This window comes from Schistocerca gregaria, chromosome 8 (assembly GCF_023897955.1).
Source record: "Schistocerca gregaria isolate iqSchGreg1 chromosome 8, iqSchGreg1.2, whole genome shotgun sequence".
NCBI lineage: Eukaryota > Metazoa > Arthropoda > Insecta > Orthoptera > Acrididae > Schistocerca > Schistocerca gregaria.
In genome coordinates, this window is record NC_064927.1 from 105,574,260 (window position 1) to 105,590,954 (window position 16,695).

Sequence of the window (16,695 nt, forward strand, 5' to 3'; positions counted from 1 at the left end):
ATATGTGTTTGCCAAGTGAGGCGTTTATCTAGCGTGACCCCGAGGCATTTATCTAGTGTGGCAGAGTTCCTCCATGGTAGATTCCTGCGTTGGAATGTCAGCACGGGGAGAGGTCGGTATCTGGGAGGTCTTTTCCCTAGCTTTTTTGTAAACATTATAGCTTGGGTCTTGTCTGCATTGAGCGTGATGCGCTACTTTTTGGCCAACGCTTCCGTTTTGTTTAAGATGCACCGGAGGCGCGCGGTTGCAACATTGCGATTCCCACTGAGTGGGAGGAAGGCGTTGTCGTCCGCGAACTGTGCATTTTTAACATGCTGGACTGTGGGGGTGTCTCCTGCGTAGCAGTTGTGCAGCGTGGGCCCCAATACCGATCTCTGAGGTACTCCCGCTCATATGTCCCTTTTGGTGGAACATTTGTTGTCGATTTTGACTACAAAAGTTCGTCCTGTGAGGTAGCTTCTTATTAGTTTGACCAATGCCCCAGGGAAACCTTGGGTACATAGCTTGTACAGTATACCTATGTAACAGACCGTATCAAAGCCTTTTGCTGCATCTAGCATAACCATTCCACAGTAGCATTTGTAGCTGTGTGCTAGGGTAGCAGCCTCTACTACCCTCATCAGCTGTTGTGTTGCAGAGTGTTTTCTTTGGAAGCCAAACTACTCTTTCGGTATGATCTGTTCCCTAGTGAGGTGCTGCTGAATGGGGAACAACAGAAGGCGTTCATATAGTTTTGCGGGAAAAGGGGGTCCTTAGCAGGTTTCGCGATCGCGATTACTTCTGCATGTTTCCACACTTTTGGAAACTGTGCGACCGCGTGATCTCGTTAAAGATGTCCGTTAGGAGCTCGATTGCAACGGGCGGTAGGTTCTTTGATATTTCATTTGTGAGCACGTCGTGGCCAGGCGCTTTTTTTTGTGGGTAATGCTTTTATGGCGCTTACTACGTCTTCTACTGAGAAGGGTGGCAGTGCCTCATCTTCATCATCTTCTGCTGCAGGGAAGACCCTGAGTTGTTTTCTGACGATGGCTTCGTGGGCCCTGTCCTGTGCGTCTGCCGGTTGGAATTGTCTTTCAAAGACGTCTGTGAGTGCGTTTGCCTTGTCAGCAGCGCTAAACTCGAGGCCGCTGTGCAGAGGCGGTATTTTTGCGCGTCTTTTAGTAAATCATTTAGTTTTCGAAGTGTATCCATGTGAGTTGAGTTGTACCTCAAATTATTTGTGTAATCAATCTCTTATCAGTGGAACATTTCCAGACTGGCTAAAATATGCCTAAGTTAAGCCTCTGTACAAGAAGAGCATTAAAGAGATACTATCAAATTATTGATCATTTTCACTTTTGCTGGCATCTCCAAAAATATTTGAAAAGGTTGTGTCTAAGCATCTTCTTAAGCATCCGACTGCAAACAATATATCATCCAAGTCACAGTTTGGGTTCCTTATGCTTACTGCTATAGAGAAGGGTATTTGCACATACAGTGGGAATAATTCATAAGAAAACAAGTTAGAGGCTACTGGCATTCTCTGTGACCTGTCAGAAGCCCTTGACTATGAATCACAGCTTTCTCTCAAGAGTGTTAGAATATTGTGAAGTCACTGGCAGTGCTGCAAAATGGTTAGAGTCTGACCTAACTAAAAGGAAACAACACTGCAAATACGCGCAGAGTAAGCAAATAGTCTTCATTTGATTGGGAAGTAGTTACATGTGGTGCTCCTCAAGGTTCCATCTTGAATCTTTTGTTTATTCCTGTCTACAGTAATGACCTCTCATCTGTTACATTGCCAGATGCTAAATTTGTTTTGTTGGCACAAGACACAAACATTGCAACAAATAGCAAGTCAAGTACAGATTTAGTAATTGCTACTAATCAAATTTTCACTGACAATAAATGGTTTAGAAGTAATTTACTGTCATTCAGTTAGGAAGGGTGTGTACCACAAAATTGCTGAAGAACCTAAACAAGTTTGTATTTGCAATAGGAATGATGTCAGATGTAGGAGATAAAATATGAAAGCAAATGAAGTAAGCAAGTTTTTTTCTGAGGTACCTCGTCAAACCAAGCAAAAGTTTTTAGACTGCAGAAGCATGTAATAAGACTCAATTGTGTTGTAAATTCTATATAATCATGTACAAATCTGAGCAAGGAAGTGGGTATTCTAACCAATGCTTCAGTATATTTATCCCTTAAAGAAATTGGTTGCAAATAAAATGTTTATTTCCAAACAATAGATCAGCACATAGTAAAATATTAAGAACAATAAGACCTAAAATTGCTTACCTTGGTTCAAAGAGGAGTCCAGTTTACGGAAACACACATTTTCAAGAAATTTCCAGCTACCATTAAAAAGTTTGTTTCAGAAACAGCACAGTTTAAATAGAGTTTGAAAGATTTTTAGGCAAGCAGCTCCTCTATAAATGAGTATCTTAACAGGTACTGTCAGACCAGATTAAGTGAAAATGTCTTAGATTTTGTTTTACAACAGTTAAGATTAGGTGTTGTGTGTATGATAAATTTGTTAAAAGTGCATAACTGTTTCATTCTGAGTGTATTAATTCTGTAAACGTTGGCAGTCCCAGTTTATCTGTTATGTATTCACATATCTTTAAAGTCTCCTGACATGTGATCAGGGAAGTGTTATATTCAGATGGTCTTTGTTGTTTATGTTGTACTTTGACATATTCCATATCCAAGAAACCCATCCCATTTTTGGATCTATAGAATGAGAACTGAATCTAACGTAGTAAAATCCATCTGAGGATGTTAAACATGGATTCAGTTAACAGCACAGATGTGTAGCCGTTTCAGTTGCTAAGATGAGTACTTAAAGATACCAGTGATATTTATTTTGGGGTTTATTATGTTGATCATACCTGTGTACACCCAATTCAATTGATAAGCAACTTGTATGGCTATAATTTATATGTAAAATATCCAATTGCTCAATGAATGCTACTTTTATGTCAGGTCTTTCGTTCCACTGTTGAATCTTCGAACTTGGTGTAATGAACTGGCAAGAGCTACAGACAGTGCCATGATATACAGCCAAGCATTTTAAATGCATGTTGAATCAGAGCTTGAAGATGATACTGATTAGTTAAAAACCTTAGTTGAATTTGTATACCATTACTTTAATATTTCCATTCCCCTCAAAACATTGATAATACAAATCACAGTAAGGATTGTACACTAAATTAATTCCTCTGCAACAGGAACACCACCCCTTTAAACATACATACACTTTTCATGTCACAGACACAGTGTATTTTTTTGAAAGTGGTCCATACATGAAGGTACTTACCAGTCCTTTGTGCATTTAATAAAGTTTTTTCTGTTCTATTCATATAACACTAAGGTTTTTGGTTAGTCTATCTCTACAATAGGATGCAGCTGGCTGAAATATCCAGAAAGGATATGGAAAGACCTTAATCCAACGAAAGTGACTGCTTATGGCAACCTTAACACTTTTGGGGAACCCTGCCTCCTTTTCAAGAGTTTGTAAATGACTTTTTTCTTAATCTTTCTTAATGTGGCACAAATCAACTCTTCCATCATAACAGTTACCAGCAACAACAGAGTGAAACTGAAATAAGGTTGTGATACATAAGGAATATCAGTCACACATGTTACCTATGTGGATTGCTAGTTTTTGTAACAGAAGCCTCTTTAAGAAATATAACAACTCTAAAAGGAAAACTTAGCAGCAGAGTGCAAAATCACATGACATTCAAGGCAAAGGCTTTGTAGTTGCATGTGAAACGTAACTTGAAGAATATACTTTGCTCCTGCTGAACTCAGCCAGTTAAAGGGTTCAAAGTTGTACTGAAGTATCACCATTATGTAGTACTACTACTGAATGAAGCCTTATTTTCGGCTTAGGTGAATAATAGTCAGTAAAAACTTTACTAATTTATATGAAGCTGGTATCTGTACAGATACCATTGGTGATCTTGCAGCTCTCTAAGAATGAAATAATGAAATCCAGACCTTTAGCTGCTTACAGGTGTTGATAGTTAGGTATATTCTGCACACAATTTCTGAATTGTTACTGCCAGATTTCCCATGAAATTATAATATCTTTTACACACACACACACACACACACACACACACATTTTATTGGGCATTTACATATGATTACACCTTACCACAATCAATGTTAAAAATATTACATGAACATAAATCCATCTGCCACACAGCAAAAAATAAGCTTAAATGGATAATTCAAAATTTAACTTGACACAGAATAGCCTTAAAAAATTGAAATTGTATCAGTGTCATCAGCGAAGAACTAAACATTTTTAAGTGTTGACACATGAACTGCAATCCAACATAATGGGTTATAAATACTCAGTTTAAGAATATAAAACATTTCTCCATCCACGGTTTTACTTCACTTGGCTCATACTGGAAGGAAATCCTAGGTTTACCACCTGACAGTGGATCAATACTGTGGCTATGGCAATCTTTTCCACAGTCACCAACTGAGGAACTGTTTGCAGTTTGCACAGAAAATTTGAAAACTGTTTTTCATATCAATCAGGACACTCCTTTCTAAAGCACCTCCTTTAACTGTCTCAAAGATAGCTGAAAGACTATCTCTCTGCTTCTCCAGCAAATCAGCACACACACATGCTAACAATAGCTTGTAAAGGAAATACAAATTCAGGTGCATGATGGAATGACATCATACAGCCAATAATTTGGCTCTAGATACATTTATTGATAATTTCACTGGGACACACACACCAGGTCTAATGAATACTACATTTTACCCCATTGAAAAAAATTATATTCATACATATTGGACCTTGTAATGTACAAATAAAGCATTGTTTGGCGAGACTAGATTGCAGGATCATGCTGACGAGCGGCACAAGGAATAAAGCAATCACATGATTTATTACAAACATGGCATAGGTGCCAATGGAGGAGTGAAACCATCACTTTTGAAGAAGTACAGGGATAGTTGTTATATGCAACATACAAAACAACAACACATGATATGCCTTTCTTTTTTTTTATAGCTGCAAAGAGTAATGTGGGTTATTTGGTTTTCTTTTTCATTCAAGGTTTGAAATGCGAGATCCATTCATGAAGCACTAGCCATTTTCAAGGATTGGAATCCCATCTACTGGGTTACTGATTTCTCAACAGTCTGAGATAAACACAACTCATCAAGCATTTCCCCTCACACAAAAGTTTACTTGTGCCTTTTCAGTCTGAAACAGGTTTGAGGAAGATGGCTGAATATATACCAAATGACATGAAGAGATTTCTGGGCATGGGGCAAGAAATTTCAGAATCACAAACAGAGAATTTACAGATCATACAGAAGAGATAGTGAGGCTTCTCAGAGAAATGAATATGCATCACCGTACGTTTAACAGCAGTGGCTACTGGTACATGAAAAGAGAATGGAAGCTTATGAGGACAAGGGCAATTTTGATACCATTGACAAGTGAAGTTGAAGCCATGAACAAGATTGTAAACATTTTTTTTCCTAAAAGGGAATACAGATGGGACCTTGAATGGGGCTACTATGGGTATAAGAAATCAATTTCTTCCAAGCCTAATCAGAAAGTACTGTCTGTAATTATTTGATTGCAGAATTCTGCAGAGATGTTCCACTGTTTTTTCTTTTTCATTTTCTTTTTTCAAGCAAGTTTGTGAAACATTCCATGCAGTGATATGCACCAGGGAAAGTTGAGTTAACTGCAAGATTAGTGAATGTGAAGTTGGACAATGTTTTGTATGGAGAGTACGATGTTCAAAGACTGTAATTATGTTGTAAGCTTTGCTCTACCAAACTGCGCATGTGAAGATTTTGAGATATATAAATACCCATGCAAACAGTTCTGTGCAATCTTTATTTTCTATCCAGAGTGGGGTTTTGATAAAATACTAGAAAGCCACAGGAATAGCCAATTAATCTGTCTTCACGAGATGTACAGGTTTGGTTTCAGAAGTGTGTCTGCAGTAATTTCGCATGAAGACAGTAGCAATGAGGACACAGTTGAGGAAACACACATAGAGCATCAACTGATACCTTAACCATTTCTTTGCAGCAATTTGAAGTGAAGGTGTTGTTCAAACAGGTTTATAATCTCACATACAACTGTGTCAACAGTAAAACATTATGAAAAGTACTTAATCACTCAGCAACTGTGTGCTAGATTTGCAGTTAGCAAACCCTCAAATTTGTGGTCTCCAAACAGCTGTGCCATCAAATGCCAACAATAATATTAAGTAAGATGCCATTACTTTTACAGGGCCTGGCATAAAGACCTCTCTCATTGTAATGTTCATATATTTGTGCCTTAATGGATAATTAACTATTAAGGAATAGATCACATGGAGGTCATAGCATTCCATTTGAAGGATCAAACAATAAGAGCTATCTAAAAATACAAGTAAGGGAGATCTTTATGCCAAGTTCTGTAAGCAAACTGTCACACATTTGAATTTTTAAGTAGCAGTAGTGAAAAATATTTCTCTGTGGAAAGTTAATAAGGTACTTCTTTTAACCAAGCAACAATGTCTACTTCTAATTACAAGAAATTCTTGGATTGTTGAGAAACTGTTCACAAATTACAGTGAAGTTGGAAACATTTATGTGCCACAACAAATGGCAGTTTGATACACACGTGAAACACTATATGGATTGTTTTCCTTCAGGAATACTATCAATCTTCCAAGATATCCTTGGAGTATAACAGTCTTGATGCAATCTTGGTGTGAAGTTTCCCATGGACTGAAGGCCAGAAATCCATCATAACTGAACCTAACAAATAAATTAACAACAAGTAATTGAGTTATGCAACATGAAGACAACTGATACACATGTTCTCAAGGCACAATTCCAAAATTTAGTACTCACTTCTTTTGCTGCCCGATGACATTGCTCACCAGGTGCAATGCCCAAAACTACTTTAGAACTGAATTTAATGAACATTACTGGTATTCCAGTAACAGTAATTGCTTCTGCGTGGTATCTGCAGTAAGTTATTAAGAACATTAGAACCAAGGTGGTAGATATCCAATTGTAGGTAACTGATACACATTAAGCTTCCAAACCTAATAAAAAAACTCAATACTTACTTCATTGGTCCCAATGATGTTGCTGACCAGATTCCACATCAAGGAAACACTATACTCTTCTGTCAAAGTGATACTGGGCAATCTCACGTGTTCATTAACAGGGCAGTCTTTATCTTTTTCTCTGTTTCACATGAATCACTATACATGTATTGAAGCAAGTGAGAGCAAGTGCATTCTTACTTGGAAAAAGAAATGCAAAATCTTTCCTCCATCACTCATATGTCATCTCAATGCCACTAAGATATATCTTATTTATTTTTTCCACCTTTTCAACTCCCAACATTGTCCCATATTTGAATTAACCTAATTTAAAGTTAAAATCTTTTACTTCATATTTTAAAAAGCTCGCAAGTTCTACACTACCATCTAGTTTAATTCCTCAGAAAAATCTTTTCTCTGATGAACAGTGAAAAATCCAGGATGGAATGTAACAATATTATGAAAAGGATAGTTGTTGCTGCTCACCAAATAGTGAAGATGCTGAGTCACAAAGGCACAACAAAAAGATTGTCGGACTTATCTTTCGGGCAACAAGGGCCTTTTCAAAAGCGCGCGCGTGCACTCACTCACTCACTCACTCACTCACACACACACACATGTAGCAACTATCCTTTTTATAATATTTCATCTATTGCTACTTCGAAATTCAAATTTGCATCAAAGTTTAAAATCGGAGACCAACATAAAGACCTCATAGCATTCCATCTCGAGGATAAGAAATGACTGAGCTTATTTGTATTTTACATAGACAAAGAGCTATCTAAAATTGAAACAAACAGTCATTTCTCACCCTTCAAATGGTAAGTTTTAATGTGTTTAAGACAGATCTTGTAAGGCTTTTGACATCGTTCTTTGCTATTGTTTGGAAGTTGATGGCACTGCTAATGGGAGACCACCAACTTCAGGATTTGCTAATTGCAAATCTTGCACACAGTTGCTCAGTGATTCATGTACTTTCTGTAATTTTTCACTGTTGCTGCAGTTGTATGTGAGATTATAGATCTGTTTACACAACTCCCTTGCTGCAAACTGCTGCATAGGAATATTCTGGGTTTGAACTAGACCATCTGTATTTGATGCCTCGACAGCCTCCTCAGATGCCTTAACTGCCTCCTCAACAGCTTCGTCACTACTACTGCCTTCATATGAAATTACTGAAGAGCCACTTCTAAAGCCCACCCCATACATTTCATCAAGACAGATTAATGGACTAGTCTTATAACTTTCTGGCATTTTATCAAAACTCCACTCTGGGTAAAAAATAAAGATTGCACAGAAATACTTGCATGGGTATTTATATCTCCGAAAATCTTCACATGTGCAATCTCGTATATCAAAAGTTACAACATAATTACAGTTTTTGGACTTTGCACTCTCCACACAAAATGAACCATCCGATCTCCTACTCACTGATCTTGCAGTTAACTCAACTTTTGCTGATGCATATCGCTGCATGACACGTTTCACAAACTTGTTTGATTTTTTTATGCAAAAACAGAGAAACATCTTTGTTATAAGATTTGATGTCAGAATTCTGCATACAGTATTTTCTAATTAGGCTTGGAAGAAACTGGTTTATTGTAACCTTAGTAACCCCAGTTAAAGTCCTGTCTGAATTGCACTTAAGGAAAAAAAAATGTTTTACAACCTTGTTCATGGCTTCAACTCCATTTGTAGTGTCAATGGTTGCAAATCTGCCCTTGTCCTCATACACTTTCACCCATCTTTCACATACCATTAGCCATTGCTGTTTAAAGTATGGCCATGCACGCTCGTTTCTCCGACAAACCTCATGCATTCGCAACTCTTCTACGCGATCTCTAAATTCTCTCTCTGTTGGTGATTCTGAAATTTCTTGCCACATATCCAGAAATGTCTTCATGTCATTTGGTACACGTAGATTATCCTTTTTTTTTCAACCATCTTCCCCATGCCTGTTTTCGATGTAAAAGGCACAAGTAAACTTTTGTCTGAGGGAATGCTTGCTCAATTGCATTTCTCTCTGACTCCAAGAAATCAGTAACCCAATAGATGGGATTCCAAACCTTGTTCCAGTCCTTGAAAATGTCTAGTGCTTCATGAATGGACCTTGCATTTTCAATCTGAATGGAAAAAAAAAAAAAACGACGACTAAATAGCCCACATTACTCTTCACAGCTATAAAAAATAAAGGATCATCATATGTTGTTGTTTTGTATGCTGCATCTAACAAACAACTACCCCCATACTTCTTCAAAAGATCTCTCTGCCAACTGCTCTGATAGCAAGAAAGTAATGGTTTCACTTCTCCATTGGCTCCCGTACAATGTCTATAATAAATCAAGTGATTGCTCGAGTCTTTGTGCCACTCATCAACCTGATTCTGCAGTCTAGTGTCGTCAAACAATACTTTATTTGTACCATAAAGGGTCCGATAAATGTGACTGTAAATCGTTTTATCTGTGGGGTAAGATGTAGTATTCATTTGACCTGGTATGTGTGTCCCAGTGAAATTAATTTCAACAAATCAGTCAAATAATAACGTCGGTAGCTCTTAGGCGGGCACGGCAATGCCAAATGTTTCTGTAGACAAAAATGTATCAATTATTTAATTAAGAGCATTAAAAACAATAGATTTTAAAGTATACTGTCAACTGATCATGTAAATTTTTCTCCAAGCAGAACCCAAACTGGATACTTACTTTTGCCTTGGTATCCCTGTGTTCAGTTGCTGAATGCATACTGTAATCAGGATACACCCTTATACACTTCATATTTAAAGTCTCTGGGCAGTTGGATTTTCTAGTATCTATGATCCTCAATCTCTTACGAGGAGTCACATGGTCTTCCTAAAGAGGGTAAAGAACTACAATAAAATTTATTTAATAAACTTTCCCTGTAACGAACTTATTTTTATGGAAAGTAAGTCTATCTTCACACAGCATGATATTACCAAGTGCTCAGGTACACTAGACTCTCTACTTTTATTGTCTTTTGGCCCCAAAACACAGTGCCTCGACCACACACTCTCCACTGCAAATGCACAGCCAAAAAAGGGGATAGGGACATGTCCCTGCATTTGCTTCAAGAAATGCTTTGCTTTATCTGGAACAGTTAATATATTTCTCACAGACAAAAACACAAACATTGTTATTGTTTAATAATTCACATATGTTATTGTTCATTAACTAAGTATAATGTGAGAAAACATTTCATTCATTTGACAGGTATTGTCAAAGTTCTGAACTGATGGAAGCAGATTGTCTATCTACTTTACATAGTACTGGAGCAAAATTTTACGGGATGTCACACCTATTGTATCTAGCAATGAAATGGAACTGTCTGCCATGTGCAATGAGGATACCATACTGATTTCGGGCAACTGAAGTGCTTTATTGTGGTTCCAATAAGTGTGGAATTAATATTCTTTGTAAGCAAAGGAAATGTGAAGAACACTTACATAGAAAAATGTAATTACTATAAATGTGGAATTACAAAAAATAAACTTAACTAGGAAGACAATAAAGCTAAACATGCCTGTCAATAGGTTCAATGAGCTGACTACTGTTTTACATATCAACACCACCATCATCAAAAACCATAGAAACCATTTCAACATGAACACAGCAGTATAGCTTCATTAAAATTATTTGTTAGTTGGCATTTGTCACTTGTTGCTAAAGTGTTAGCACACTGGCTGCTGCTGTATTATAGGCAACAAACAGAGCAGGTCAGTGCTGTTCAGTTTAATTTTCATGTTAAAAAAAAGTAGGTTTAGCTCAGTACAGGCAGAGCACAGGTTGGGATTACGAAACGATGGGAGACGTACACGTGTAACTCTGTGCAGTGTTGGAAGTGGCCATTATGAAATAACATGAATATGACATGCTCTGCTGGTTTTGGAGTGACCAATATCATAACTGTGGCAGATACGACATTTTATAGCCCAGAATTTAAACTCATTTGATAACCTAACAATAACATGATGTGCAATATATTCTAGAAAATGGCTGGCAGCATTCTACAGAAGAACTGTTAATCGTACTTTGTTCACAACAATTAATACATTTAATGCCGTGTGACCACGGGCAGTCGCAGCATAGCCTCACACCTAATGCTGTTGCCTGGCCTGGCTTGATGGTGAAACATCCAACACTAAGCATGTGGCAGGAATCTAGCTGAAGCTATTCTCTATAAGCAAACTCAAGACCAAAAAAAATTGTATTTCAGTGCTAAAAGCAAACTAATTTCTTCCTTTCATTAATTATGGCACCTGAAACTGTCCTCACACAAGCTGCATGGACTGCCAAATTACCAACTGATGAGCAGACCTGGTTTGCATTCAGTTACAGGTTATAGGTGACAAGCTGATTTCAAATGAAATAATGATATGAAGAAGAAATATAAGGAATTAAAAAGTAAATACAATGTCGAAAATGACACAGCAGAGTGTTAGAAATAAAACTGCAACCAAACCTATTAACTGACTAAAAATAATGAAGTAATTTTGATAATATTTTGGTACAAAAAATATCAAAGAATCTGTCAAGACTCAAATCCACAAGTTTATGTGGATCAGGAATGTTTCTTATCCGTTACACTATGCCACCACTCTACATTACACTCATGTAAGATTATTTGGTCCCAACGATCATGTGCTGCCTTCAACCAGAGCAGCCTTTCACATTATGTTACGATGCTAAAGCTAGCTCTAGCACCATAAAGATATTGTAAGGATATGTAGTTATGCCTACAGTCCTAAAATGTTGTTTAAGGCCAATCTGGTTGAAGGCAGCAAATGATTGCATGGCGTTCAAACACATCAAGAAAGGAAGTCAGACAAGAAAATGGAAGTGGATTGATCAGCTTTTGTGGCAGTCAGGAAATTGTGAACAGAGATGGTTTGGACCTGACGCATTCAGCACTCTGATTGGAGGAAACCAGCTCCGACAGGAATTGTCAACCAACAAATAATTTTAATCAGCCTATTATCAAATGCAAGTGTGTGAAAAATTACTGAGTGTATGGTTGTGAAAATGGATAAATGACAAACAAGTCAACAACACAGAGGAAAATAATTAATACAATTCTGCCTTGCATATCAACAACTATTAACAATACAAAAAGAGTCAGTTCCATCAATTGTTAGTGCAGCTTATGGAAAGTATATATACTTTAAATGGACATTTCTTTCTAATTCCAGCAAACTAAGTTCTTCCTTCAAGTATACATGTTTGAACTACAATGGTAAACCACAGAAAGTAATTAATGCAGCAGTTCACTTACTTTTCATAACATCTGAAGATGGCTCTTTAAAATGACTACTTCTCACACAGTATGAAAACCCCACAGTTTTCAGCTGATTGAGAAGTGTTTCCACCTGAGAATAAAGTGACCAGTAGCATAAACTGAGGATAACTACACTGAAGGTTAACTGGGAAACATGAACGAAGAGGGAAATTTTAGGCTTTACAAAATTCAGTTATTTACTGTACACAGCCTTTCATCACATCTGATTTTTTTGACAGCTAAAGTAAGTAAGTGTTATGTTATGTTATTAACCCTGGATGAGTTACCAAAATTGGGAGTTCATTTGCTCTTTTGCTTTTATTCCATTGTTATTCACTGACCACAAATTATGTTACTGTTGACTTCAGTTAAAATTTTGATCATAAAATGTTTTTTCAGTTCTGATTATGATGATGAAAAATATTTTCCAAGTGCACATGAAGTTTAATGACCTAGTTTTGGGGTTAGCTGATCAGTGCTTCAGTTAACCTCATTACAAGCACGCCTTGCTTTATGTCAACAAAAGCTTTACTAAGCATAATAATTATGCATACTATGAATTCTAGGTTTTATATACTAAGAATAAGACACTCACCAATCAAAACTATCCAGTTCATCTGATGAAAGTTGAAACTGGTTAATACATCCATGAAAAAGCTTTTGTAAAAATTACAAAGAGATTTCTTTCCTACAATTGAAAAATATCAGTTTTCAGCTTTCAAACTCTTAACAAAAGTGGAAGAAAGACCTCTGACTACATTACTTCAATACAACATCCATTATGCTTAATCACAAAATCTGCTAGCATCTTGGCACATTAATTTGCAAAGGGATTGAAATCTGTAACAAAGACCCGGGATAGAGAGCATGGTACGACGAATTGCTTACAAAATTCGTGAAACTTCCATTACATACACAAGACACTCCCCTCAAGGACCACAATTTATGCTTTTTTTCATATGATGATTATGCAGAATCATAATTTTCGATACTCTGCCACATCGTACAAGCCATAAGCTATGACTTCTTGTCTTGCAGTCTTACTTAAGTTATTGTATGATACAGGAAATTATCTAATGACAAATAGAGCAAAATCAATCACGTTCTGGGCTGGTTAGCCAGAATTCCTCCTTATCACCAACAGAAATAATACAGCACTTTTAAGGATTATTTGACTGATACACTCCAAACTTAAAAATAATTTGCCATCTATTTCTACTATTGGTATTCCTGATGGGGATATAGATGCAGACCTCAACATTTCTTCTCCCTGAGAAGTCAACACTATCCAGTAGAAGAAATGAGATAATATCTCCAGAAGACATTTTGCCTCATCCCAAGTCCTATGTTGTGAGAGGAAAAACTAAGAAAAATAAATAAATGACTTAATAACTCACTCCCATTAACATCATCTCCAGTAAAAGCCAGATCAATAGAAGAAATTAAAATAAAATCTAGCAGGGCAATAAGAAATGAGTGTAGGTGTGAAAGAACACCTGTAAGAGAAGTTTAACTTTGAGGGCTTCAAAGTGTCATTAGGTTCTATACCCTATGAGGACCCATATTCACCAACGAGCATTTCTAAAGACTAAAACAGCTTACATTATCATGAAAATTTTATATCCTGACAGACTGTCTGTCTACCAATATAATCCAGCAATCCCAATAGAGTTCCAACATTATCCACACATACTTAAGCAGCCACCTAAGCAGTGTTAATAATTGAAACATCGTAACATGTATTAATTAAGTGGCCAGTTATTACTGAGCAATGGTATCCTGAACAAAAAGCTCTCACTCGGCATCCATCAACAATACACCTTTGCTCAGAATTCAGTAGGGAGTCCAAATGTGGTCATGTTGCAACATTTGCATAAAGTGGCATTCATTACAGTGCTATTGATTAAAAAAGTTGTTTCATAGTTGATGTCACTGACCTTGCTGAAACTTTGGTGAGAAACTAAGGATCTTACAGTCATTTGAATTACAGAGCTTCATATCCCTGCATAGACAAGGAATTCAGTACCTCAATGAAATTCAGCTCAGTGCCAGCACAAAGAAAACAGCAGTAATGGATTTGTGCAACTATGCACTGGAGCTGATACTGCAATTAGAAAGTACTACGTAAAATTCCTGGGAAAATGCATGATACATTTATGTGGAATACAGAGCCCACGCTCTGGCAATGACATTAGCTGCAAATATACTGCTTTTTATTTTCCTTTTGCATGACTGTTCCCAGGCCCTGAGTCCCATTTTCATGTGTGTGTCTTCTAAATTGTGCCATTTACACGAGACGACGTTTGCGCGTGAGCTGCTGCAATGTTCAGTTTCTCTTACTGTAATACATAGATGACGAACTCACAAACGGCGAATCTTGAAACAAAGTTGCCATTAACTTCCTAAACAGCGATCATTAATTACAATATTCCACGTGTATATGTTACAGTAAAGGTAACGTCACAACGCAGCACCTCACAACGAAAACAAAGAAAAAACTGCATAATACATAAAAAAAAACTCACTTAAAAATTGGAATCAGATCGCGGAAGGCGACATATAACATTTATTAAAATGAAATCTTAACTGGCAGCAGAAAAAAAGTTATTTTCTAGAGTTCCTAATGTCTCTAAAGGCGCATATTTTTGCCCGCCAATTCTAACATAAAATTATTATTACCTCCTCCAACGAATTACAATAGCCTGAAATCAGGCCATCCTCCGAAACTCTGAAAACATCTTTCGTGACGCTCTGAAAGATTTCATACACCTGAGACATTTTGCTCGATGGCGAAAACACAACCACTCAAGGCACACGGTCAGTATGACAGTGAGGAACAAAGCAGACGCTTTTTCCCGCTAACTCGATTCGACTACAGATCTCGATCAGTCGACAAGTGTGCAGCGCGTTTGCGTATACTAAACAACACACCTATGAGCAGAGCAAACTACCAAGGGGGAGGGTAAAAAAAAGTGCAACGGAGCGCACCCAGCCAGTTATTTACGGTGTCCCGAGTACAGAGCTCTAAGGGACAGACAGAGGGGTAAAAAACAACAGCAAAACACTGCAGTGCAACAAAAACACACCAGCACCCAGGCCACCTCCCCCACCAGAGAAGACAAAACAACACTGTCAAAACACAAGTCTTTGCCTCCACCACCTATTCTCTTGCACTTGCGCACCAGTTATTTAGGGTGTCCCGAGTACAGAGCTCTAAGGGACAGACAGAAGGGTAAAAAACAACAGCAAAATACCGCAGTACAACAAAAACAAACCAGCACCCAGGCCACCTCTCCCACCAGAGAAGACAACACAACACTGTCAAAACACAAGTTTCGCCTCTACCACCTATTCTCGTGCACTTGTCGGTGACCCACCGAACCACCTACCTCCACCACAACACAGTAGTAACCAGGTTTCCCAAACTGACGAAAGTTCTAGGGAAGTCCGTCCTCCCTGTCCCCCACAAACCAGTCCGTGAGAGGCAGCCGAGTCTGTTGCAATCCAAAAACTCGCGTCGTCCATCCGACTGCTACAGGCGCAGATGACCCAGCTAGTAGGTATTCTAGCAACACTGACGCAGCTCCCTGCCGACCACAAATCAGCAGCACAGCAGTAGCCTGTAGCAGCGACAACCTCAGGAAAGCCTGTTCCCCACCATCGATAGGAGACCTAATATACAAGGTCTCAAGATATGCGCGTTTAACGCAGACAACCTTACTCGCCAACCCCTGGAGTTTAGAGAATTCATGCATGACGAAAACGTTCACATATGCCAAGTGGGCGAAACCTGGACTAAGTTGCTGTACCAAACTACAATTGTTAAGAAACGACCGACCCACTCACGGAGGCGGGGTCGCGATATATGTCAAAAAAGGAATCAAACGCCACCAAATATACCCCCCCCCCCTCCACCCCAATACAGCAGAAATAGAAACGGCGGCAATAGAAGTGGCCACATTAAGCGGCCCCCTAACAGTGATTGCAGTGTATCGCCCCCCCCCCCCCCCTTCCCGAAGACTAGAAGAGGCCGACATTACCTCTAATACGGCTTAGTGCAGCTAACTATTAATATCAGGGGACCTAAACGCCGAAAACGTGGACTGGAACTCGAAACACCGAAATCAAGCTGGTCAACAACTGCAACGACTCGCACGCACACACCAGTTACAAATACAGGGCCCAGAGGAACCGACACACATCCCAAAGAACGGAGGAAGACCGGACGTCCTCGACACAGCCATCACAAAGAATCTGCTGGGCTTTGTATCGGCGACATCGGTAAACAGAATGTCGTCGGATCGCAATCCCGTGATTTTCGAGGTCGACA

General features: G+C 38.3%; 1 protein-coding gene and 1 long non-coding RNA gene across 2 annotated transcripts; both read right to left on the reverse strand.

Annotated features, from left to right (window-relative positions):
- Window positions 1-3,113: 3,113 nt before the first annotated feature.
- LOC126284917 (uncharacterized) lies at window positions 3,114-8,661 on the reverse strand. Its single transcript, XR_007551574.1, has 3 exons — window positions 7,098-8,661; window positions 6,877-6,991; window positions 3,114-6,780 (listed from the first exon to the last, which is right to left on the reverse strand). It is a non-coding gene; the product is annotated as an uncharacterized LOC126284917 (long non-coding RNA).
- A 246-nt stretch (window positions 8,662-8,907) lies between these two features.
- LOC126284918 (uncharacterized) lies at window positions 8,908-12,441 on the reverse strand. Its single transcript, XM_049984182.1, has 4 exons — window positions 12,363-12,441; window positions 10,030-10,181; window positions 9,779-9,925; window positions 8,908-9,659 (listed from the first exon to the last, which is right to left on the reverse strand). The coding sequence occupies exons 1-4, from the start codon at window positions 12,367-12,369 to the stop codon at window positions 9,558-9,560; spliced, it is 408 nt and encodes a 135-aa protein (XP_049840139.1). The 5' UTR covers window positions 12,370-12,441; the 3' UTR covers window positions 8,908-9,557.
- Between the last annotated feature and the right edge of the window lie 4,254 nt (window positions 12,442-16,695).